The sequence below is a fragment of the Balaenoptera borealis genome (genome assembly GCF_965194805.1).
Source record: "Balaenoptera borealis genome assembly, chromosome: 15".
NCBI classification, from domain to species: Eukaryota; Metazoa; Chordata; class Mammalia; order Artiodactyla; family Balaenopteridae; genus Balaenoptera; species Balaenoptera borealis.
Window position 1 is genome coordinate 70500831 of NC_138871.1, and position 20906 is coordinate 70521736.

At 50.5% G+C, this 20906-nt stretch overlaps 3 protein-coding genes across 10 annotated transcripts in view; 1 reads left to right on the plus strand and 2 right to left on the minus strand.

Moving 5' to 3' along the window:
- IFT172 (intraflagellar transport 172) overlaps nucleotides 1-7105 on the plus strand; it is a 41615-nt gene extending 34510 nt beyond the window's left edge. The window contains exons 35-48 of the mRNA XM_082357714.1: nucleotides 107-236; nucleotides 2604-2702; nucleotides 2911-3020; nucleotides 3150-3213; nucleotides 3304-3390; nucleotides 3684-3800; nucleotides 4490-4600; nucleotides 4791-4910; nucleotides 5434-5529; nucleotides 5752-5811; nucleotides 5897-5995; nucleotides 6309-6462; nucleotides 6668-6759; nucleotides 6969-7105. Coding sequence (XP_082213840.1) covers nucleotides 107-236; nucleotides 2604-2702; nucleotides 2911-3020; nucleotides 3150-3213; nucleotides 3304-3390; nucleotides 3684-3800; nucleotides 4490-4600; nucleotides 4791-4910; nucleotides 5434-5529; nucleotides 5752-5811; nucleotides 5897-5995; nucleotides 6309-6462; nucleotides 6668-6759; nucleotides 6969-7058 — 1429 coding nt within the window. The 3' untranslated portion in view covers nucleotides 7059-7105. The remainder of the gene's footprint in view (nucleotides 1-106; nucleotides 237-2603; nucleotides 2703-2910; nucleotides 3021-3149; nucleotides 3214-3303; nucleotides 3391-3683; nucleotides 3801-4489; nucleotides 4601-4790; nucleotides 4911-5433; nucleotides 5530-5751; nucleotides 5812-5896; nucleotides 5996-6308; nucleotides 6463-6667; nucleotides 6760-6968) is intronic.
- A 77-nt stretch (nucleotides 7106-7182) lies between these two features.
- On the minus strand, nucleotides 7183-8904 carry KRTCAP3 (keratinocyte associated protein 3). Of its 7 annotated transcripts, none has more exons than XM_082357766.1 (7): nucleotides 8720-8897; nucleotides 8380-8564; nucleotides 8245-8304; nucleotides 7871-8077; nucleotides 7613-7747; nucleotides 7415-7511; nucleotides 7183-7279 (listed from the first exon to the last, which is right to left on the minus strand). In XM_082357766.1, the coding sequence occupies exons 1-7, from the start codon at nucleotides 8748-8750 to the stop codon at nucleotides 7236-7238; spliced, it is 759 nt and encodes a 252-aa protein (XP_082213892.1). In that variant the 5' UTR covers nucleotides 8751-8897; the 3' UTR covers nucleotides 7183-7235. The 7 variants fall into 7 exon arrangements, with proteins under 7 accessions (XP_082213892.1, XP_082213893.1, XP_082213889.1 ...); XM_082357767.1 differs by having other exon boundaries at nucleotides 7183-7276; nucleotides 7398-7511; nucleotides 8720-8891; XM_082357763.1 differs by having other exon boundaries at nucleotides 7183-7276; nucleotides 8245-8564; nucleotides 8720-8904.
- Nucleotides 8905-8976: 72 nt separating this feature from the next.
- NRBP1 (nuclear receptor binding protein 1) lies at nucleotides 8977-20274 on the minus strand. 2 transcript variants are annotated; one of them, XM_082357736.1, is made up of 18 exons: nucleotides 20141-20274; nucleotides 16823-17052; nucleotides 16515-16637; nucleotides 16224-16325; nucleotides 15748-15837; nucleotides 15554-15594; nucleotides 15090-15184; nucleotides 13497-13580; nucleotides 13253-13311; nucleotides 12995-13093; nucleotides 11071-11203; nucleotides 10766-10871; nucleotides 10568-10618; nucleotides 10334-10469; nucleotides 10076-10129; nucleotides 9925-9988; nucleotides 9607-9662; nucleotides 8977-9526 (listed from the first exon to the last, which is right to left on the minus strand). In XM_082357736.1, the coding sequence occupies exons 2-18, from the start codon at nucleotides 17030-17032 to the stop codon at nucleotides 9422-9424; spliced, it is 1608 nt and encodes a 535-aa protein (XP_082213862.1). In that variant the 5' UTR covers nucleotides 17033-17052; nucleotides 20141-20274; the 3' UTR covers nucleotides 8977-9421. The 2 variants fall into 2 exon arrangements, with proteins under 2 accessions (XP_082213862.1, XP_082213861.1); XM_082357735.1 differs by lacking the exons at nucleotides 9925-9988; nucleotides 20141-20274.
- Between the last annotated feature and the right edge of the window lie 632 nt (nucleotides 20275-20906).

Consider the following 20906-nt stretch of genomic DNA (forward strand, 5'->3'; position numbering starts at 1 on the left):
ACCCGGAAGTGTCGGCAGGGCTGGGGATGGGTGGTCAGAAGGTGTGCACAGAATCGGCCACGCCGCCCCTCCCCATTCCTGGTCACAAGCGCGCTCGTCCGCACAGGGGCATGGAAGGACTGGTGGAACAGGCTCGACAGTGGGAGCAGGCTGGAGAATACAGCCGTGCAGTCGACTGTTACCTCAAAGCGCGGGATGCAGGGAGCAGCAGGCTGGAGGAGAAGTGCTGGATGAAGGTGAGGCTGCCACACCTGCCTGGCCCTGCGCTTCCCGGCCTCCATTCACGTCCAGCGTTCCTTCTCAGACAGTCACCTGTTTCCTCCTGTGTCTTTTTGTTTTCAATCAGGTAGCAGGTATCTACTGAGTGCTTGCTAGATGCTAGATCCACAACCTATGAAGGATATAAAAAGGGATATAACACAGAACCCGGAGAGCCAGAAATTGGGGGAAGGTAGACTAACATGTGGCTCAATTAGTTAATATTGCAACTTAGTGAAGATTGAAGTGTGTGATTCAAGTAGAGTTGAGAGAAGGGTGAGATCTCTGTGGGCTGGGGTAGGGGAACCCTTGTGAGGGAGGAGGTAGGCCTGGGGTCAGAGCTGGAAGGGCAAATCCAGACCCTGGAGCTGGGCCAGATGGAGGCCATGAAAAAAGTAGAGGCCCCTCCTCTACCCAGCAGCTCCTGAAAAGAAGCCTCTAGCAGATTAAGCCAAGCTAATTTGTTTCATCAATTCTAAGATAGATTCTTGGTGTCTTTGAGATGGGGATACATGTATATTTTAATGATGTGCCTTAGATGCAGGGAAATACGGTATTAGGAGTTATGAAGGGGTGAGATTGCTCAGCCCCTGAATAAAATGTTGGTGTGCTGATGCCCCTGCAGAACTTCCCTTAGGTTTGTGAGGCCTTGTAATTGAATAGCCCCTAGAGGTTGGAGGGGAAGGAAGTAGAAAGGACTGAGGATTGGTTAAGAGTTTAGCAGGTTTTAATCAAGTATGAAGCATCTTCTGTATCTTACTCTGGGGCATTGTTTACTCGGGTCTGTTCACGACTATACCTTCTTCAGATTAGTCAGAGGGTGGCTTCCTGGATGGGAGCACTTTAAGCCTTGATGGGTTTGGCAGGTAAAGAAAGAGAGGCAAGGGACTTCCCCGGCGGTCCAATGGTTAAGACTTTGCCTTCCAATGCAGGAGGTGTGGGTTCGATCCCTGGTCGGGGAACTAAGATCCCACATGCCGTGGGGTGTGGCCAAAAACTTTAAAAAAAAAAGAAAGAAAGAAAGAGAGGCAAGAATAGGTGGGGGAAGACCAGGAGGATTAGCATAGACTATAGCTAAACTGGACCATGTGGAAATTAAAATCTGGTGAGGATGTCAGCATCACAGCGCAAACAGAGTGAACTCATGGAACACTTGGGTTTGTAGAATTACTGAGTTTTAGGGTTAGAAGAGGTCTCCGAGGTCATCTAGACCAACACTGTCCAGTAGAAATATAATGCAGGTCACAAAGGTTTAAGTCATACATGTAATTTTAAACTTTCTAGTAGCCCCACATTCAAATAAGTATAAAGAAACAGGTGGAAATAATTATATTCTATTTAACCCAATATATCAAAACTATTATTTCAACATGCAATCAATATAAAAATTTATCAAAAATTTGCCATGCTGCCCCTCATTCTATTCATGTAGAATGAATATTCTACATTCCTTTTTTCACACTAAAATCTTTGAAACATTTAAGGTTACAGCACATCGCAGTTGGGACTGGCCACATGTGACTAGTGGCTGCTGTTCTGGACAGTACAAATCTAGACTGACCGTCACTCTTTTTTTTTTTTTAAAGATTCTATACTTTATTTTTTATTTATTTATTTTTGGCTGCATTGAGTCTTCATTGCTGTGCGCGGGCTTTCTCTAGTTGCGGCGAGTGGGGGCTACTCTTTGTTGCGGTGCGTGGGCTTCTCACTGCAGTGGCTTCTCTTGTTGGAGCATGGCCTCTAGGCACGCAGGCTTCAGTAGTTGTGGCTCGCGGGCTCAGTAGTTGTGGCTCGCAGGCTCTAGAGTACAGGCTCAGTAGTTGTGGTGCACGGGCTTAGTTGCTCCGTGGCATGTGGGATCTTCCCGGACCAGGGCTCGAACCCTTGTCCCCTGCATTGGCAGGCGGATTCTTAACCACTGTGCCACCAGGGAAGCCCTGACCATCACTCTTATGGGTGAAGAAACTGAAGCTCAGAAAAGCCTAAAACAAATAGTTGCAGAATGCCCTGGGCTCCGATTTTAGGGGTTCTTTCTCTATACCATGCTACCAAGATTCTGTTTGTGACAAAGAACTTGAGAAACCAGTTTGTCAAAGGTGACAGGACCAAATGCAGTGATCTCAGACAGCGATGAGTGTCTGAAAGAGGATGAGTTGAGAGGAACAGATAGGTCCTCTATTTAAAGGCTCTGATGGACCATGAGGCAGGATTTGCCCAAGAGGGCGGAAAGTGAGGGAGAGTGCAAGAAAGTTGACAACTGGAGGGAAAAAAACAGAGCAGGTCGAGGACCCCCCCAGCAATATTTGTCTCTCCTACCCATTTCTATCTTCTGTTCAACCACTCAGGCAGCTGAACTCTCCATCAAGTTTCTACCTCCCCAACGCAGTCTGGAAGTAGTTCGGGCTGTGGGACCCCAGCTGATTGGAATTGGAAAGCACAGTGCAGTAAGTAGCGTGCTGGGACTGAATAGAAATAGATTGCACAGAGATGGGTGGAAAGGTGACACCTGCACTCAGGAAGCTGTATGAGGTGGGTCTCCTGGCAGGCATGGCGTGCATTTCTGTTTCCCCAGAGTTCCCAGAGAGTTCCCGGAGGGGAGACTGGGGAGGGAGGGGAAAGATGATCTCCAGTCTCTGACTTTCCACTGTGCAGGCTGCAGAGCTCTATCTGAACCTGGACCTAGTCAAGGAAGCGATCGATGCTTTCCTTGAGGGTGAGGAATGGAACAAGGCCAAGCGTGTGGCTAAGGAGTTAGATCCCCGGTAAGCTCATGACCCCTTCTCACTAGAAATTCTCTTTTACTTCCTTTTGTAAAGATTGGGAGAAAGTTCTTATGGGAGGGGTGTGCATCCCAGGACCATGAAGTGCAAGATCTCTGCACATCTTCACAGGTATGAAGACTATGTGGACCAGCATTATAAAGAGTTCCTCAAGAACCAGGGCAAAGTGGACTCGGTGAGATTGGCAGAGTCAGCAGGAGGCAAGCTCAAGAGATTCTCTCTCTCCTTCTCCTCGTGTAACTCTGTCTTTTCCACTGACCCGTAGCTGGTGGGTGTGGATGTGGCGGCTGCTTTGGACCTGTATGTGGAGCAGGGCCAGTGGGACAAGTGTGTTGAAACAGCTACCAAGCAGGTACTGCTCTCTTCATCCCACTCCCAGCTCTTCTGTGCATTTTTCTGACTCCCCACCTGTCCCAGAGCTGTCTCTCTTACTTCCTCCAAAGCCCAAACCCCAAAGATCCCTGATCAGCATCAGAGAGCTCAGTCTTCACACTCTGACAGTGGGGTCAGAGGCCTAGCTGGGCCTGGCTTGCATATGGCCTTGGCCGCCTAAACAAATCCACGGCCTCAAGTCACCACCCCACCCTCACTGCCTGGTCTTACTGACCCCAACCTCCCCTTGCTTTTCCTGCACCCCTGGAACAGAACTACAAGATTCTGCACAAGTACGTGGCTTTGTATGCGACTCACCTGATCCGAGAGGGCGGCTATGCCCAGGCGCTGGCCCTGTATGTGCAGCACGGAGCCCCTGCTAACCCACAGGTATCAGCCTGCTCCTTGGGGTGAACGTTTCCGCAAGGAAATTCTTACCTTCTCCTCAAGGACCACTCACGCTCTCAGGGTCTGTCTTCTCAAAGGATTCTTTCATTAGAGAGCATCGTCCCCAGAGACCCCACCCAGCCTCTTCAGAAACATACAGCCTCTCTAGAGGATTAACCCTTTGAAGGAACACCAAACAACCTCCCCATGCTCTTAGCTAGCACGCAGGGAACAGTCTTGCAGAGATGAACCGCACACACCTCTAGGGCCTTACTGACTTCCTCCGGAGAGCGAGCCCCGCTCTCCTACCTGAGCATCGCAGCTCTGCGGACACCGTCACCCCGGTAACAGTGTGGCTGCACTTTCACTGCGGACACTGTCACCCCGGTAACAGTGTGACTGCACTTTCACTGCGGACACTGTCACCCGGTAAGAGTGTGACTGCACTTTCACAGCCACACATTTGCCCACACCCACAGGGCGCCAGATAGGAAGAAATCGCTTTTTCTTGCCCTTCTTCTTCCTCTTCTCTTAAAATAACGCTTTCTCCAGCAGCGTCCCATAGCTCCCCCGCGCGCGCGCACGTTTACAGCCCGTTTTCCTCTTTGGCTCCACTTCCCCTGACCTTCTCTTCTAGTTGTGCTCTTCTCACTCAGCTCTCCTTCCCCCTCCCCCTCCCCCTCCCCCTCCAGAACTTCAACATCTACAGAAGGATCTTCACTGACATGGTGAGCTCCCCTGGGACCAACAGTGCCGAGGCCTATCACAACTGGGCTGACCTTCGGGACGTCCTCTTCAACCTGGTGAGGAAGTCGGGTGGACAGCAGAGCACAAAGGCTATTCCGCCTGTCCATGTCCGCGTCTTTTCTTTCACGCACATAAACCTTCACCCTCGGACTCTACCTTCCTCTGTCCAGGTGGCCGTCAGTTGACCACTCTGGCCCTGGCACTCCTCTGACCCCTGACCCAGGCTGTGCACTCTCCCTGCTCTAGTGTGAAAACTTGGTGAAGTCCAGTGAGGCAAACTCTCCAGCCCATGAGGAGTTCGAGACCATGCTGCTGATTGCCCATTACTATGCCACTCGCTCTGCGGCCCAGAGCATCAAACAGCTGGTGAGACAGACGGGGGAGGAGCCCTCAGTCTTACAGACGTATCATCAAATGTATGAAGTTGAATGAATTCAAGATCTGGACAGTCTCAAGCTTGGCTCACTGCTCTCCTAGTTTCTCTTTACCCTTGCTGAGATGGTTTTCTTTGTATTCCTCTGACCTTCTTAGGGCTCTGTGCCCACAAAGCTCCAGCCTCATTACGCTCAAACATTCAAATTCCATGATTTCTGCATTGACCTCTTATAATATATACATACCTTTGGCTTATTCATGGTAGTATATTGTATATTTATTTCCTGGAGTTGGACAATAGAATTCTAGAGGTGGGAGGAAATTTAGAAATAACCTAGGTCCAGTTCTCGTGTGCAGATGAAAAAAAAACTAAGACCCAGAACTGCATGACCCAGAGCAATTTAATATTGATTGTTGGTCTTCTGGTTCTATGGCTGCCTTAGTTATAAGATCATTGGTCTGGCAGCTCAGTCACATAGTGCCAGGATCATAATGCTTTGACTTTAATCCATAGGAAACTGTGGCTGCCAGGCTTTCTGTTTCACTCTTACGTCACACCCAGCTACTACCTGCAGACAAGGCCTTCTATGAAGCAGGCATTGCTGCCAAGGTGAGCAATGGGGCCAAGCAAGGGCGGGGCCCAGGAGAGAAGGAAATCAAAAGTTGGAAAGTAGGAAATCCCAGCTGCTCAGGTGGAGTAGAGCTGAGTGTGGGGCTGACGTTATGGAGGAGATCATTTTCCTGTATCTTCCTGGGTTCTCCCCCCTGCATCCTGGAGAAACACAGCCACGCCCAGCTGCTCACTCCCACTTGCACCTTTTCTCTGGTGCAGGCAGTTGGCTGGGAGAACATGGCCTTCATCTTCCTCAACCGCTTTTTGGATCTGACAGATGTGAGTAGGGCAGTTGTGCCCAGAGGTTGGGAGGTTTTGCCTGTCACAAGCTGTGCCTATTTCATGGCTGCCCACTCTGCCGCAGGCAATCGAAGAAGGGACTCTGGATGCCCTTGACCACTCTGACTTTCAGGATACAGACATTCCCTTTGAGGTGCCACTCCCAGCCAAGCAGCACGTCCCGGTAAGGGCACAGGATTGGAGAGCAGGAGGCCTCACGAGTGTGAGTGCACCGGAAAGGGAGGACACTTTAGGATGGTCCTCCCAACACTTTGTAATGGCATCAGTCAGCAACGTCTGTGGAAGGGCCTCAGCCCTCACTGTTCATTCAGTGAAAGTAGAAGCAGAGGAAAAAGCTAAGGCTGTGACTGTGACCACCAATCCGAGGAGGATCATTTGTGGGTGAAAGGTGGTACACAGGATGACGGCTCAGCAAACCCTCTACCCATCACCTTCTACTTGCCCTGCCCTGCGTGAAGCTGCTCTGTCCTTCCCAGGAGGCTCAGAGAGAAGAAGTTCGAGACTGGGTGCTCACAATCTCAATGGACCAGCGGTTGGAGCAGGTTCTGCCTCGGGATGAGCGTGGTGCCTACGAGGCTTCCCTGGTGGCGGCCAGCACTGGAGTTCGGGCACTGCCCTGCCTCATTACAGGTACAGAACCCTACAGCACCCCATATTCTGTGGTGGGTGGAAAGGAGGGAAAAACAGCAGGATCAAGAAACTGTTTTACTGTGATTCAGTAAAGGATGCAGAAGACAAGAACATCCTACTTTCTACCCCTAAATTGCTCTTCATTCTTCCCCCTCAATCCATCGCAATCTCCAGTTCATCTTTTTTTCTCCCCCCACCCCTCCAGGATACCCCATTCTGAGGAACAAAATTGAATTTAAGCGGCCAGGGAAGGCAGCTAACAAGGACAACTGGAATAAGTTCCTTATGGCCATCAAGGTTAGAGAGGAAGGCTTGAGAGATGGGGGTAGGGAGAACAGCGCTGAAGAACCCACCAGCAACTGTGCCGGGTGGGGGAGGTGCTGTCAAGAGGGCAGGTGCAGGCCTGAACCCTGCTCCCCACACTGAGATGGAGCAAGTTTTTTTTGTATCAGGGATGTTTTTCCCAGCGCTGCTGAGTTCCTCTCGTGCCCTCTGTTTCCTCACAGACCTCCCACAGCCCTGTGTGCCAAGACGTGCTGAAGTTCATCAGTCAGTGGTGCGGGGGACTGCCCAGCACCAGCTTCTCCTTTCAGTAACTGGTAGGGTTAGTAGGTTCCATCCCTCATTAAAGTCTTGTAAGTAACTGAGACCACTGTATTCTTTGATCAAGTTCACCCCCAACACTAGCCCAGCGCCCCTTTCCCCCAAAAGGAATCATAATCAAGTAGAAGTTCTTTTATTACAACTGTTATTATATAAACATATCCTAGGTGTCAGTGGAAGATCCTTGTGGACTGAGCCTCCAGATCAGCACCTGCTTGACAGAAGGAAGAGCCTGCGTCAGAGGGCAAGCAGCATAGCAAAGGCCCAACCCAGTTCTAAGAGTGGTCCCTGCCACCGCCCTTCCCCAGGCCACAATCCTCCTGGCCCATTACCTGTCCCTAAACCCAACTTTTCTGTGATATCCGGATTTCTCGAGTTTGATCCAGTAGCTGCTCATTTTCCTGCCTCTTACATTTAGGAAGTTCAAGCTCTGTCAGTTCCTCCAGCTACAGAAGAGGGTGGGGTTAGTACTCCAGCCCTGTATATAATTCAGCATCTTTTCAACACAATTTGTGTTGAATGAACCCTTCCTGTGCATCTTCCTTACCTGCTCCTGTAGCCCTTCCTTCCTACAGGGCCCAACCCCACGTAGGGTGAGCGCAGCCACACAGCAGTAACCAGATAGAGCAGCCTCAGCTGCAGACATGAGCAAAGAAGGGATCCAGAGAGCCAAGGCTGTATCCTAAAAGGTGAAGGAAGGGCGGGAGGCCAGAGGAAGCAGGGCAGGAGTGGCAAGTAGGGGCGATTAAAGGGCAGGACCAAGGCTTTGTGGACCGCCAAAAGGCTGGGAAGAGAATGGACTCACATAGATTCTTGTGGGGTCAAAGGGGCAGTCGGTGTGTCCAGACCCCTGGTCCAGTGGTAACAAAGGATCCAGCAGTCCTGGATGGCAGTCAGCAATAAGACGGCGGCCGCCGTTGGCCACAGTGAATGACACAGCAAGGAGGAGGCCCAGGGAGCAGGCAGCAGACAAGAGAAGGTTCACCAGAGCTAGTGCCAGCAGGGCCCAGTGCTGACAGGGGCAGAAGGTCAGGGTGAGCAGCCTGGGGGTGGCTGCCTCTCCCACTGACACCTCGGCGACTCCATCTGAGGCTCCTCCTCCCACTAGAGATGAAGCTGAGTCAGCCCCCATTTCCCTGACGCCGGGCCTCCTCATTAAAGCTCCAGAAATCCCCTCACCAGTCGTGGGCGAAGAAGGTTCCTGGATGCCAAAAGGGCCACAAGTCCCACGGAAACGCTCTGGAAGAAACAAAACCTGAGGCCCGCGCCGCTCTCCGGCGCCAACCGCCCGCCCCACGGCCCGGCCCCGCTCACCAGCAGCCCGGAGCCCACGGAGATGACATTGGCGGTGGTGTACTCCGAGGTGACGGCGCCGCGGGGATTGGCCACGTGCCGCAGGACGGTGCCGTGCAGCACGGCCCCCAGCAGCAGGTTCACGTGGCCCACCAGGATCAGCGCCAGGCCCACGTGCATGAGCCGCCGGGGCCCCCGGGCCGCGTCTGCAAAGCACGGGGGGAGGGGCAGGCCTGAGCGGGAGAGGAGGCGGCGGAGGCGGCGGAGGCCCCTAGCTGCCGCCCCGAGTCGGCCACGGGGCGTAGGGCGGGTCCAGGGTGGGCGCTCAGGGGAGAACGCGACCGGAGGGGCCAGAAATTACCGAAAACGCAGAGGCGGCAGCGGCACCTCATCTGTTCCTCAGCGCTCGCCGCGGGGCAGCTCTACCTGCCCTGGCCCCGCCCTCGCTCCCCGGCCAGTTCCGCTCTCCCTGCGCACCTGCAGCCCAACCTCCGCGCCCCCTGGCGGGGGAGGCAGGCGCGCGCGCCCACACACGCCCACACACGCCCACACACGCCCACACACACACACACACACAGACACACACCCACCCACACCCACACACCCACATGACGCGCGTAGCAAAAAGTAGACTTTTATTACAGCAGCAACTGAGGCGAATCGAATGGCCCCCCGGGGCCACCCCTGCAGCACCACCCTTCTCTCCCGCCCCGTCCGCCCCAGCGGGATTGTAGAATTCAGCTCCCAGCGCCCGTGGGCTTCCTTTCCACACAGGCTGGGCGGGAGCCAGCAGATCAGCTACTAGCCCCCAACTAGAAGGCGGCTGCTGAGAAGGCCCAGGCCCACGTCTGTGCAAAACAAGTAAACAAAGTGCAGAGGGATGGAAGAGAAGGGGAGGGGTGGGTAGGGTGATGCTCAGAACCAGGGAGCCCCAAAGCCCTCCTGAATAATAAAGGAGAGCGGGGCTTCACAGGGTAATACTGTCTGGGGGGAAGGGGCAGGAAGGCTGTAGCACATGTTGCGACAGCCACAGCTCAGATTAGGGGTTGGGCCCGAGTGAGCTCTAAGAGGAGACGGTGACAGCGGCTGAGTTGAGGGTGCTGTTCCTGGCAAAATTGAACTTGTTCAGGGTCTCCTCCAGCAGAGAAGTCAGTCGGCTCTGGTCCGCCTAGAGGGGAGGAGCTCAGTGAGACCCGGTGGAGGAGAGCGGAGGCAGCGGGGGCGGGCGGCTGGAGGCAGAAAGCTCACCTCGCTAATGAAGCCCAGCTGCACCAGCTCGGCCGCCAACTCGGGGATGTTCTCATCTGACAGAGAAACGGGAGAGGGTGAGTACAGTGCAGCAGTGAGGGGCACAGAGCCCTTGGAACAGCCCCAGTCAGGCGACCCTGGCTGGGAAAGAATGACACAAGCAAAACTGTCAGATCCACCCTCCAATTTTAGGGGCGAAGATATTCATTCTACGTGAGTCGATGTGTTACTGCCCTGTCACCTTCCCCACCCCTGAATGTGTCCCTCACAGATAAGGCTCATAGACTCTCCATCCTCTGAGGGAAAGGAGAGACTCACTTGGCATCAGGTCACAGCTCAGGTGCCGGTTCAGTTTGTCCTCCAGCTTCAGCAGAAGCGTCAGCTGGAGAGTAGGACAGTCAGAAAATGAGGCTCCCCTTCCCCACCCTCTGGCCACCCAGCCCTATGCAGCCCTGGCCCTGAGCCTTACATGGTGTTTGACGCCCTCCTCCACCGACTCGATGTTGCACTGCATCAGGACCACCTAGGGAGAGGGGACAGAGGGGGTCACTAGAGTAGGGACCAGTGAGCAAAAAACCCCCAAGAGCTGGAAGCCTTTCCAGCCCACGGGACATGAACGCCAGGGAGCAGAAACACATTCTTCTCTCTAAGGGACAAAGCCTTATCTGAGATGTCCTCTCTCCCTTCCACCACGACCACAGAGACAGCCACACCCACACAGCCCCACCTTGCGGGTCTCCACCTCAGCTGGTTCAGGTGTTGGAGTCTTGACAGACGGCGGCACCACAGGTGATGTCACCTCCTCCTGCTGTGGCTGCTGGGGCCGAGGCAGCCCAAAGGCCGTCAGGGGGTAGATCCCGTTCCTAAGTGGAGATCAGACAGGTCGGATGGGCTCCGTGGATGCCTTAGGACACCCACCCCTGCCTCCTCAAGGAAGCTTTGTTTCTCATTCTTCTCTCACCTGACATCTTCAAGGAATTTATCCAGTTCCAGAGCTGGTGACTGAGAGTACCTGGAGAAGAAAAGAGAAGGAAGATGGAAGGAAGGAAACAAGCAAAATAGCAGATTCCACCACTCCCAGGGAATGGACAGTTGACAGAAACCTCAGGGTGGGAGTGACCAATCTGTCCCTTTCAGAACCTCTCAGTTAGTTACTCACAAAGTCTGAACTGGTTCTCTTCCTGGTCCTGCAGGGATTTCAGCCAGTACAGCACTGGTATCCATGTTTTTGGTGATCTCCTCCAGAGCATTCTCTGGGATCATGTCTGGAGGGCATGATGGAATGGGAAGTTATGGAAGGATAGTTCAGCTTAATATCACAGAAGGCACAAGGGGTCCTGGGGGAGGGTGGGGGAGGAACGGAAAGAATCCCTTTGGAAGTAGAAGAGGAAAGGAATCATTCCAGTGAGAGTTACAAGGCTCCAGACTGGAAAAAAAACTCCCAGGAGGGTTAAGAGGACTCACGCTGGTGTCCCACAATGCAGTGGGCAGCAAGGAGTTTGAGCGAGGGCACTTCAAACAGTGCTGGGTGGAACAGAAGTTCTCTGGCTGTTGGTCTGCGAGCGGGTTCAGACTGCAGGCACTTTTGAATGAACTCCTAGAAAAGGGGACAAGGGAGTGGAGCAGGCATCTGGCAAGCACTCCACTGTGTTCGTCTCTCTCTCTCACATTATATCTAGCACAAGGCTGTGTGCATACCAGGTGCTCAGCACTGGCTGAGGGAACAAATTGCTAATGTATTTGAAAGGACTTTGAAAACTGTAAGGTATTATATGAAAGGTATCATTCACTGTCCTTCTGGTTTTATTTTTCTGCTCCCCAACCGCAAGCTTTTTTTCTTTACTGTTCAAATTTATGATTTCTTTTTCCTTATTTTCTATCTCTCTGCTTTATTAGCCCACTCACTGCCTACCTTCTCCAACCCTCACCAAATTTACCTCTCTCTTTCCAAACTCACCCACTGTGGTCAATAATAGTTACCATCTTTTTATTTCCCAAGCCTACCACTACAATTTCTTTTGTCCGCTACATCATTTATTAAATTCACTGGATTTCCCCATGCTCCCTCTAACCCCACAGGTCCCATGACAGTTAACCTGCTCTCCTCCTTTCAATCTGGAAGGCCAAGAAGGCCATATACGTAATCTCTTACTTGAACAGCCCACCCTGACACTGAACTAGAAACTTATTCCACACTAGCCTCAAGACTTCCCACTAATCTTCCTTCTTTTCTCTCCTCCCCCCACTTTTTTTTGAATTTTTGAATTTTATTTATTTTTTTATACAGCAGGTTCTTATTAGTTATCCACTTTATACATATTATCCTCCTCCCTTTTATAAGCATCTAATGAGTTACAAACTAACCTTGTTTGGACCTTCCTGTCCAGACCCTACTTACTATAGTCTACTTCCTGATTCATAACCCCTATAACCTTTTTATTTTTTAATTTTTTCTTCCATTTTTTGATTTGTGTTTTAATTTTATTTGGTTGTGCCAGGTCTTAGTTGCGGCATGCGAACTCTTAGTTGCAGCATGCATGTGGGATCTAGTTCCCTGACCAGGGATCGAACCCGGGCCCCCTGCATTGGGAGCATGGAATCTTAACCACTGTGCCACCAGGGAAGTCCCCCCATATCCTTTAAATCTTAGCTCATTTATTTCAGGGCACTTTCCCTAACTAAAACTATATAAATATAAAACCCCAAATGACTGGTTTGAGTAATTCAAACTGATTGATTTGTTCAAAAATATCAAGATGGTTGGGACTTCCCTGGTGGTCCAGTGGCTAAGGCTCCGCGCTCCCAATGCAGGGAGCCCGGGTTTGATCCCTGGTCAGGGAACTAGATCCCACAGGCCACAACTAAGAGTTCGTGTGCCAGAACTAAAGATCCCGCATGCGGCAACGAAGATTCCCATGTGGCGAAACTAAGACCTGGCACAGCCAAATAAATAAATAAATAAATAAATAAATAAATAAAAGGGTATGTGCCAATAATGGTCATGCCTATATGAAAGAAAAATACATACCAAGATGGTTGTCTGAAAGTGTATACCAATTACCTGAGGTAACCAACAAATTAGTTTGTTTTCACGTAGACAAACCTAAGTTAACACACAAATTTTAGTCCCAATATTACCCATCTTAAACCCCTAACCTGTGAGAGAGAGAGAGAGAAAGAAAGAGAGAGAGAATGTGTGTGTGTGTGTATGTGTGTGTGTGTCTGTGTGTACCAAAAACACCTAGGGAAATGTTCACTACTTTGAGTGCCCTTTCTGCTTTATGTTTTCTTACTCTTAGAAGAGAGCATATTCCCAGCAGGTAAAAGGAAGAAAAATCTGAAGACATTTCAAAGTCTGTTAAGGAGGAGTGATCCTGAAGATTCTTACCCTCTGTAATGGGTCTTCTAGAAGCTGAATGGCACTGCTGATGGCTTCCTGTGGCACATATGAGGACTCTCCATTGCCCTGAATCTCTAGCACTGCCATCTGCAGTGAGGGGTAATAAAAAGGAAAAATAGAGACCTAAGAACCTCAGTGCTCCCACAGTCACTCCCTCAAGACCAGTACCTTACTTGTCAACCCTCCATTTCTCTTCTATCTTCTAATTTGACCCCTTTCCACTACCCACCCTTCTGGTCTCCTCACCTCCAGTGCACACATGCCAAAAGAGTAGATGTCTACTGCCGTTGTCACATTAGTGACTTCTAGGGAAAACAGAGAAGCTTTGGTGAATCAGAGGATCCGGGCAGGACATGGCAGAGGTGTCTTAAAACTTTTTGCATGCCAGTAGAGAAGGACAAAAGTTCCAGTTATGTTACCTCCGACCCTCAGGTTGTAAAGTGGAAAACCTGGGGGATGGGCACAGGGCAGAGAAACTGGGATGCCTCACCTCCATATTCTGGTGCAAAGAAGTGGAGATTCTTCTGCTCTTCCCGACAAGTCTTCACATGATTGTTGATAGTGTCAGGAGCCACTGGGAGTAGGGGAGATACCCACAATCTGACCACCATCAACAAAGCACACCTCACTCCAGAGAAAGGCCCCCAAAAGACAAATTCTCTCCTGAAGTCTCTAACCCTCAACAGGCGCAAACCTATCCCTTTCCCATCATGAACTCCAGACTAAACATGAACACCACCTATCTCCCCTTTCTCAGGTCTACCGCTTCTCATCTAAGGTCCCCAACTCAGTAGCAGCAAAGGCTCCACACTAAACTAACAGGTACACGGGGGCTTTGGGCTGGCAAGGAACAACACAGTCTAAGGAGAAACTCACTTGTGACCTGCTTACCTTCCCCAAAGCCCAGGTACATCTAACCCCAGATCACATGAAAACGTTTGGTCTAGTTCTTTCATCCACCCTGCAAACAGTGTAAAAACACAGGCAGCCCTTCCTAATCTGGAACAATTAAGAGACCTCAGAAACTTGGATGAAGATGGATAAGAAGGATTAACATACAACCAAGTAGACAGCCTCCTTCTTACCCACCTTTACTGACTGAAACTCAAAAACAGCTCAAAACTGAACCAATACCCTTAAATCAGTTTCACTTGTAATCCACCAAAATTTTTAGACCCCTGCTCTACTCTCTTATTCCTCAACATTGCCTGCCACAGAGCTGAACGAGGAACCAGGGCCAGGCCCAATTTGGACTCATTCGGATCATAAACAATGACTACAAGTCACAGAGAGTCTGGGAGCACAGTATGACTTAGGGAACCAGCCTGATGATGAGGGCGAGTAAGAATCCAGGACCTAAGTGGCCAGCCAGGCAGAATCCACAGGAAACAAGCAGGTTATGGCAAGGCAAGCAGGCGGAGGGCTGGTAGCGCAGAAGCCAAGCAGGCATAATTAGGCAGGGGAACGGTGTTTGCTCCCACGACTGCATGCACTGGGCAGCCGCAAAGGGGAGCAGAGGAAGCACAAACAGCGCCCCAAGTAGGGCAGAGGGAGCTCTCACCATTAGCAAAAATCCTATGAAAGACTGTTGGGAACAGAGCAGCCCGTAAGCGGGAGGGAGGAAAACAGAGAAAAGTTGTGAGCGATGGAGCAGCCAAGCCCCAGACAAATGGACACACAAACAACACACAGACACGGCACACAGAAATGGTAAACACTGCACACATATACACAGCAAATGAAAGCACTCACAGCAGGCACAGCCTGGAACGTCCTTTGGTTTGGTAGCGTCTGGCCCCAGGGGCTCAAAACATACCTTACACCTAACCCTTGCCCTTTCCCAACCTCCTATCAAGATCTCTGTATTAACCCCAGTTTCCCTCCAAAAAGGTACAAGATTAGACCCTACGCCTTCTCCACTGATTGACTGGCCTCTCTATAAATTACCCCTAGTAAGGTCCTTTCTCTTATCACCAGCCCACACCTCAGAACTTTGCTCTGTCTTCCCCCATTCCTTTCATCTTACCCCCATGGTTCCCAAATTCCCGAGGCTCCCCTGCCCAGAACCTCTCCCTCCCCTCACCAGAGCCAATCTTGATGAGTCCGTTGTGCTGGATGAAGATGGTGTCACAGGTCAGGTTCCCATGGATGATGGGGGGGTCACAGGAGTGCAGGTAGCTGTGGGGGCACTGGGCTGTTAGAGGGGCCACTGGGAAATTAGGGCAGGGGGATCCTAAGGGCTAAGAGGAGCAAGGGCCTGGTCTCCTGCTGCTCACCACAAAGATAATACCCACACTCTGAATCTCCATTATGCCTGATGAGTTAAATAGCTGGATAAGCGCTAGGAGAAAGAGGTAGGAGACAGCATCATGGTCAAGGCATTAGGATGAACCCTTTAAAAGACCGATAGGGGCCTAATCTTGAAGTATATGACTCAAAGAAAGTGGGGAGAGGCAGAAAAGAACGGCAGAGTAGTGCCCTGAAATCTGTCTGGAGGAACTAAATCAGGAATAAATATGGGAAAGACACTAACCAGATCCTACTTACCTTAGGGCAGAGAGGATTTGTGTGCACCAACGCTTCCAAGCCTGGAACAGAGTTTGATCCAAGGGTCAGCAGTAATCCCCTCTCTTAACCCTCCAACCAGTTCCCTCCATCCCATCCTGATCAGCTTCATGATTGACATAATCTTTTTTAAACCTCCAAACCAGCCTACAGCTTTGTCTGCTCTCCCTCCATACCTTTTCATTCATAGTCTTGTGGTTCTTTTTGGTCTTCTTCAGAAATTGCTTAAGACTCCCAGATGACATGTATTCTGTGATAAAAATGACCTGGAGAGGCAAAGCACACAAATAAAGCCTTATAGTAGAAATGATCCCTTATCTAGGTAACACATATACAACATATACATAAAATTTGGAAGCCTGGTGTTTTTCTTGATAAAGTTTCTCTCTTTTGTTCTTAGCATCACTTCCTTAGATTTAATAGGGCAATGAAAACTACTGAGCAATATGATCTACGGGAAGGAAGAAACAAAAATTCACTCATTTCTATCCCGACTATAACCAGACAAAAGGCACAGGTGGTGGTCATAGCCCTACTCTCATCTCAACAGCAGCTGATTCCAGCTCTGTTTCAAAACTATCTTTTTCTGAATATAAAATGAACAATAAGTGTAACTAGTCTCTTTGCAGTAAGCTCAGGAAAAAGTTCTTACCCTGGCCTTGTTCTCTTTAATGTCAGCCCAATACTTGTGAAACTTGACAATGTTGAGATGTTCCAACTGAATCAGATTATCAAACACAGCACGGACCTTTTCCTGGAAGCAGGGGAGACATTGGGATAATAGGGTTCAGAAAGCATTATCATCCTAAAAAGCCATTCCCTATCCCCCCTAGAAATGATCTAACCCCAACGTACTCTTCTCATAGTAGCTTCCCAATCCCAATTCCTCTTTAACACCAGCATTCTAACATCCCACAGGCTGCGTTCTTTCACCATTACTTACCTCCTGCAGCTTGTAGTTCTTTCGCTCAGAGAACTGTACCTCATTCCACACAACCTCTACACCCTCCTCTGTATCCATGGCCAGGTATGCACTGTCAATACCTGGTACATTCCGCTGATTCACCTGAGAAGAAATTCAAATGAAAGGGAATTAAAGTTACCACACGAACTCTCTATTTTAATATTCCATACGATCATCTCCTCCCAGGCTCTGACCTGTTAAAGCTTGGTCTGCCCCATTGAGACTCTGCCCCTCCACTTTTTACCTCTTAGAATTCACTCTCAAGAGTAACATGACCACTACCTCACCTCTTCTCGCCTCTTCTGCCAGCGCCCACAGGGTGACTCTTCCAAGATCTCAGACTCATCTTCACTTTCTTCTTCTTCCTCAGGGGAAGCTGCTGAGGTCGTGGAGGTCACAGGAGGTGACACTGACGTCAGGCCAGGAGCTGAGGATGAGGATTCTACCTTTGGGTCTGAGCCACTGCTGAGTACTGTCTGGGACTCCCCCTCCGACATGCTGGAACAAACACTCAGGCCTGCATTGGTTGGAGCAAGGGTGATGGGAGAAGGCAGAGAGGGTTAGGATAGATTCTATAAAGATTCCATCCTAATAACCTAATCTGGGGTTAACAAGGAAACAAAACATATACCTCCCTTGTTTCCTTTAAATCCAAAATCAGAATTAGTCCTGTATGAACCCTAAACATTAACTACTCTCCTAGTCTAGAGAAGGGGAGCTTTCTTGGTTGAAGATGACTCACCCAGGTCAGTGAGCAACTGAAGTATATTTTAAGCTTAAAGAATATGCTGCTATGCTTAATTCTGTTAATAAACATATTTTATCACTTAAAAAAAAATGACTCACCCAGGAGTGGCAAGCACAAGATTTACGGTAGTACAACCCGTGTTTAGTAAGGTCCAAATGAACAGCAAAATCAGGGGCCTCATTCCTTCTCAGCAAACACTTACCCGATAGCCTTCTCTGTGAATCCTCACCTACCTCTTGCACTGTGCTCAAGAACCAAGGTACACGGGCCCTATTTGGAACAGATGACTCGAGACCCCCAAATGTTCCACTGAGCCAGCTCTAGATCTAGAGCTGTAGCACTCTCAACCAATTTATTCAGCTGAAACCCTCAGCTGATTTATTCCACTTGAACTAACCTTGGCATTCACTGTCCATCTCTCCTATGCACAGAACAAGCCTGCCAGTCCATGATGAGGCTACCCTTGGGCCAGGTGACTGGCAGTGGCTAGTGACTTCATCCCTGATGACCTCACCCTCCCTGTGATGTGAGTGTGGCAAATGGGTGGGTATTGGTTAGCAACATTTTTTTTTCATTCACTCATTCAACAAATGTTTATTAAGCACTTACTGCAGGCCAAGCACTGAGCTAGGTGCTTGAGATACAACAGTGAACAAAATAAATAAGATGCCCACACTCATAAAGCCGCAAATTTAAGGCAGAGCTAAGACTTTAAGCTTCCAGTTTTCATTTCATTCACATGGCTCAAAGCCTCCATCCTCTGACACAGGTATTCCTTTCAAGTACAAATAACTCAAGACACAGCCATTATAGGATAAAGCACTATACAGTATAACATTTTATACTAACTAGTGTATAGTATTATACATTGACATGGCTACTTAAAGAAAAAGAATCCTCAAAAGCTAAATGTCACTAACTTCAAAATCACAGGACAATCCCTGAATGTTATCCCATATCTCTAAGAACGAAGGCCGTGCTTCCCTGGTGGTGCAGTGGTTGAGAATCTGCCTGCCAATGCAAGGGACACGGGTTCGAGCCCTGGTTTTGGAAGATCCCACATGCCGCGGAGCAACTAGGCCCGTGAGCCACAACTACTGAGCCTGCGCGTCTGGAGCCTGTGCTCCGCAACACGAGAGGCCGCGACAGTGAGAGGCCCGCGCACCGCGATGAAGAGTGGCCCCCGCTTGCCACAACTGGAGAAAGCCCTCGCACAGAAACGAAGACCCAACACAGCCAAAAATAAATAAATAAAATAAAGAATTATTTAAAAAAAAAAAAAAGAAGTATATCTAAGTATTTAAAAAAAAAAAAAAAAAGAACGAAGGCCGTGAAGGAGTTGGAACCTGATGTGTGCTGGGCTCAAGGGAGTGCTCGCCAGGATGAAAATGATATCCCGTAAAGTACATTTGCTCCTGTAAGTCAGTTCAAAATACAAAAGCTTCTGATCAACACCAACCTTCTGAAAAGCCCTCATTTCTTTTTAGAACTCTCAGATGCCCCCTTCTGCCCATCTCTGCCCCCAACCTACACTGTGTTTAACCCAAGCCAGGAGATATTATTAGATGACATTCCAGTAAATATCAGAGGGCAAACAAAGCACTACAGAGAAAATTTGGCAAGATGTTATTTCGCCTATGTTTTTTTCTCAGTCCTTGCCTACCATAGATTTCAATCAACCAGTCTTAGTAATCTACCTGAAAAGTAGCTTAAAAAAATGGTAAGAAAGTTCATATGGGTTACTTTATTTATAGAATGCATCCTGAATCTGAACAGCTAAGTAAAGTTTCCAGCTACATTATAAGAAATACCAGTGGAATTCTAATACAGGAAGCCTGTAGCCAATGGGCTCTAAAGAAACTTCTGGACCCAGGGCACAATTAATCCACAGCAGGGCACCGCAAGAGATGCCAAACCTTCACCAGTCATAGATGCTCTTCGAATGTGCTTGTCTTCTCCCTCCCCAATCTCTCCCCCGTAGGCAAAATGAAGGCAATGCCCAAGATCCCCCAGCACTCCCCCTGCTGATGGCAACACTGGAGTTTTTGCCTCAGGGTCGGTCGTTCAGAGGTTTAAATGAGATCCCATATGGAAAAGGCCACTGACGCCCCTCAAGGGAATCTCCTCGCCACCCCGAGATGCCTAGCGTTCACTTCCGAGCAGTGTAGGTAAATCGTTGCAAAGTTTTTTCCTGCAAAGTTTTTCATTTTTTGGACTGCAGCTTCTCAGCATTTCAACTCCTCGGCAACAGCTCACAGGCCTCTCGCCCGCCCTCACCCTGAGCGGACCAAAGAAGGCCTGAGACCTGCAGAACAAGCAAGCTCGGGGAGGAATTTCACACTGCAACAGGTCGCCTAGCCCGCTGTTGGCGAGGGACCGTCGGGCCCGGGGGCCGGCCCTGCAGCGAGCTGCAGCCACCTCACCAAAGGCCAACCCCGCGGCGCCGTCAGGGGCGCAGGCCACGCCCCCGCGCAGTCGGCGCGCCGACCCCGCGAGCAGGCGCGGCCCCGACGCTGCGCTTCCGCAGGCCGCCGGGCCCGCGACCGCCGCCCCCGCCCCCGCCGCCGGCCCCGCCTCTCGTCAGCCCGAGTTCGACACGAACGCCGGGGCCTCGCGCCCCGCGCCCGCAGAATTCCGGGCGCTGCCGCCGCCGCTCGGGGACGGTCGGGGAGGGCCGGGCAGGGACTGTGGGGCCGAGGTGTACTCTCGGCTCCGGCGGGCCGGGCCTTGGCTGCCGAGTGAGCAGGGCCGCCTCCAGACACCCGCCTGCCGGGGTCCCACCGTCCTGGCCGCGGAGGCCGAGCCTCTCGTCCTTTAGCCGAAACCTTCCCTCCCTCTCAGTCCCCTCGGCGCTCACCACCCGACTCCGCTCCCCGCAGCCTGCGCTTCAGCTCCAGCTCGGGTTCCGGGGCCCCGGATCAGAAAGACTCGCTCACAGCTGCGCTCCGCGGCGCAACCGAACTGCGGGCCCCGCCCTCGCGGCGTCCGGACCAACAGATGGGCGGTGCCGCAGTGCCGTTGGGTTTCCATTGGACAGGGCGGCCAGGGTGGGCGGTGCCCCGGGTAGACGGTCGCTCGCAGGGGTAGTCTTCAACCCGGTTTCCTCCCCTAGAGCCTGTCCGGCTGAGACCTCTTGGAGGGTTCGGTGTTTTCGGTCTCAACTGGGGCCTGTCTCTCCGTCCACCCCTCTGTCCGGTCGTGGTGCCCCCGATGATTCTGCTGGGCGAAGGGAAGGCCTTCCCCCTCTTCTTGAAGGCGCCATGACAGTTCTAGTCCGACTCAAAGACAAAAGGAGTGAAAGACGTAGCCTCAATCTGAGAGGAGCGCCCACCCACTTTCAGTATTTGGGGGTGAGACTGCGCAGAACACCAATTCTTCAGAAAACTTTTAAAAAATTACTGGACACATTAACACTGAAAATGAATAGTTAACGCTTCGTAATTGGATAGTACTGATGTTAGCCAAAACTTTGCAAGAGGTTTTCACAGATATCTTTTGATCCTCGTCAGAAATTGCAATTTTCATTCAGTAATAGTTGCCAAATGGAAAAATACTGAATCAGAGGCATTAAGCTATTCACCGAAAATTGGTAAGAACTATATCTAGAATCCGAAACAGTTAAG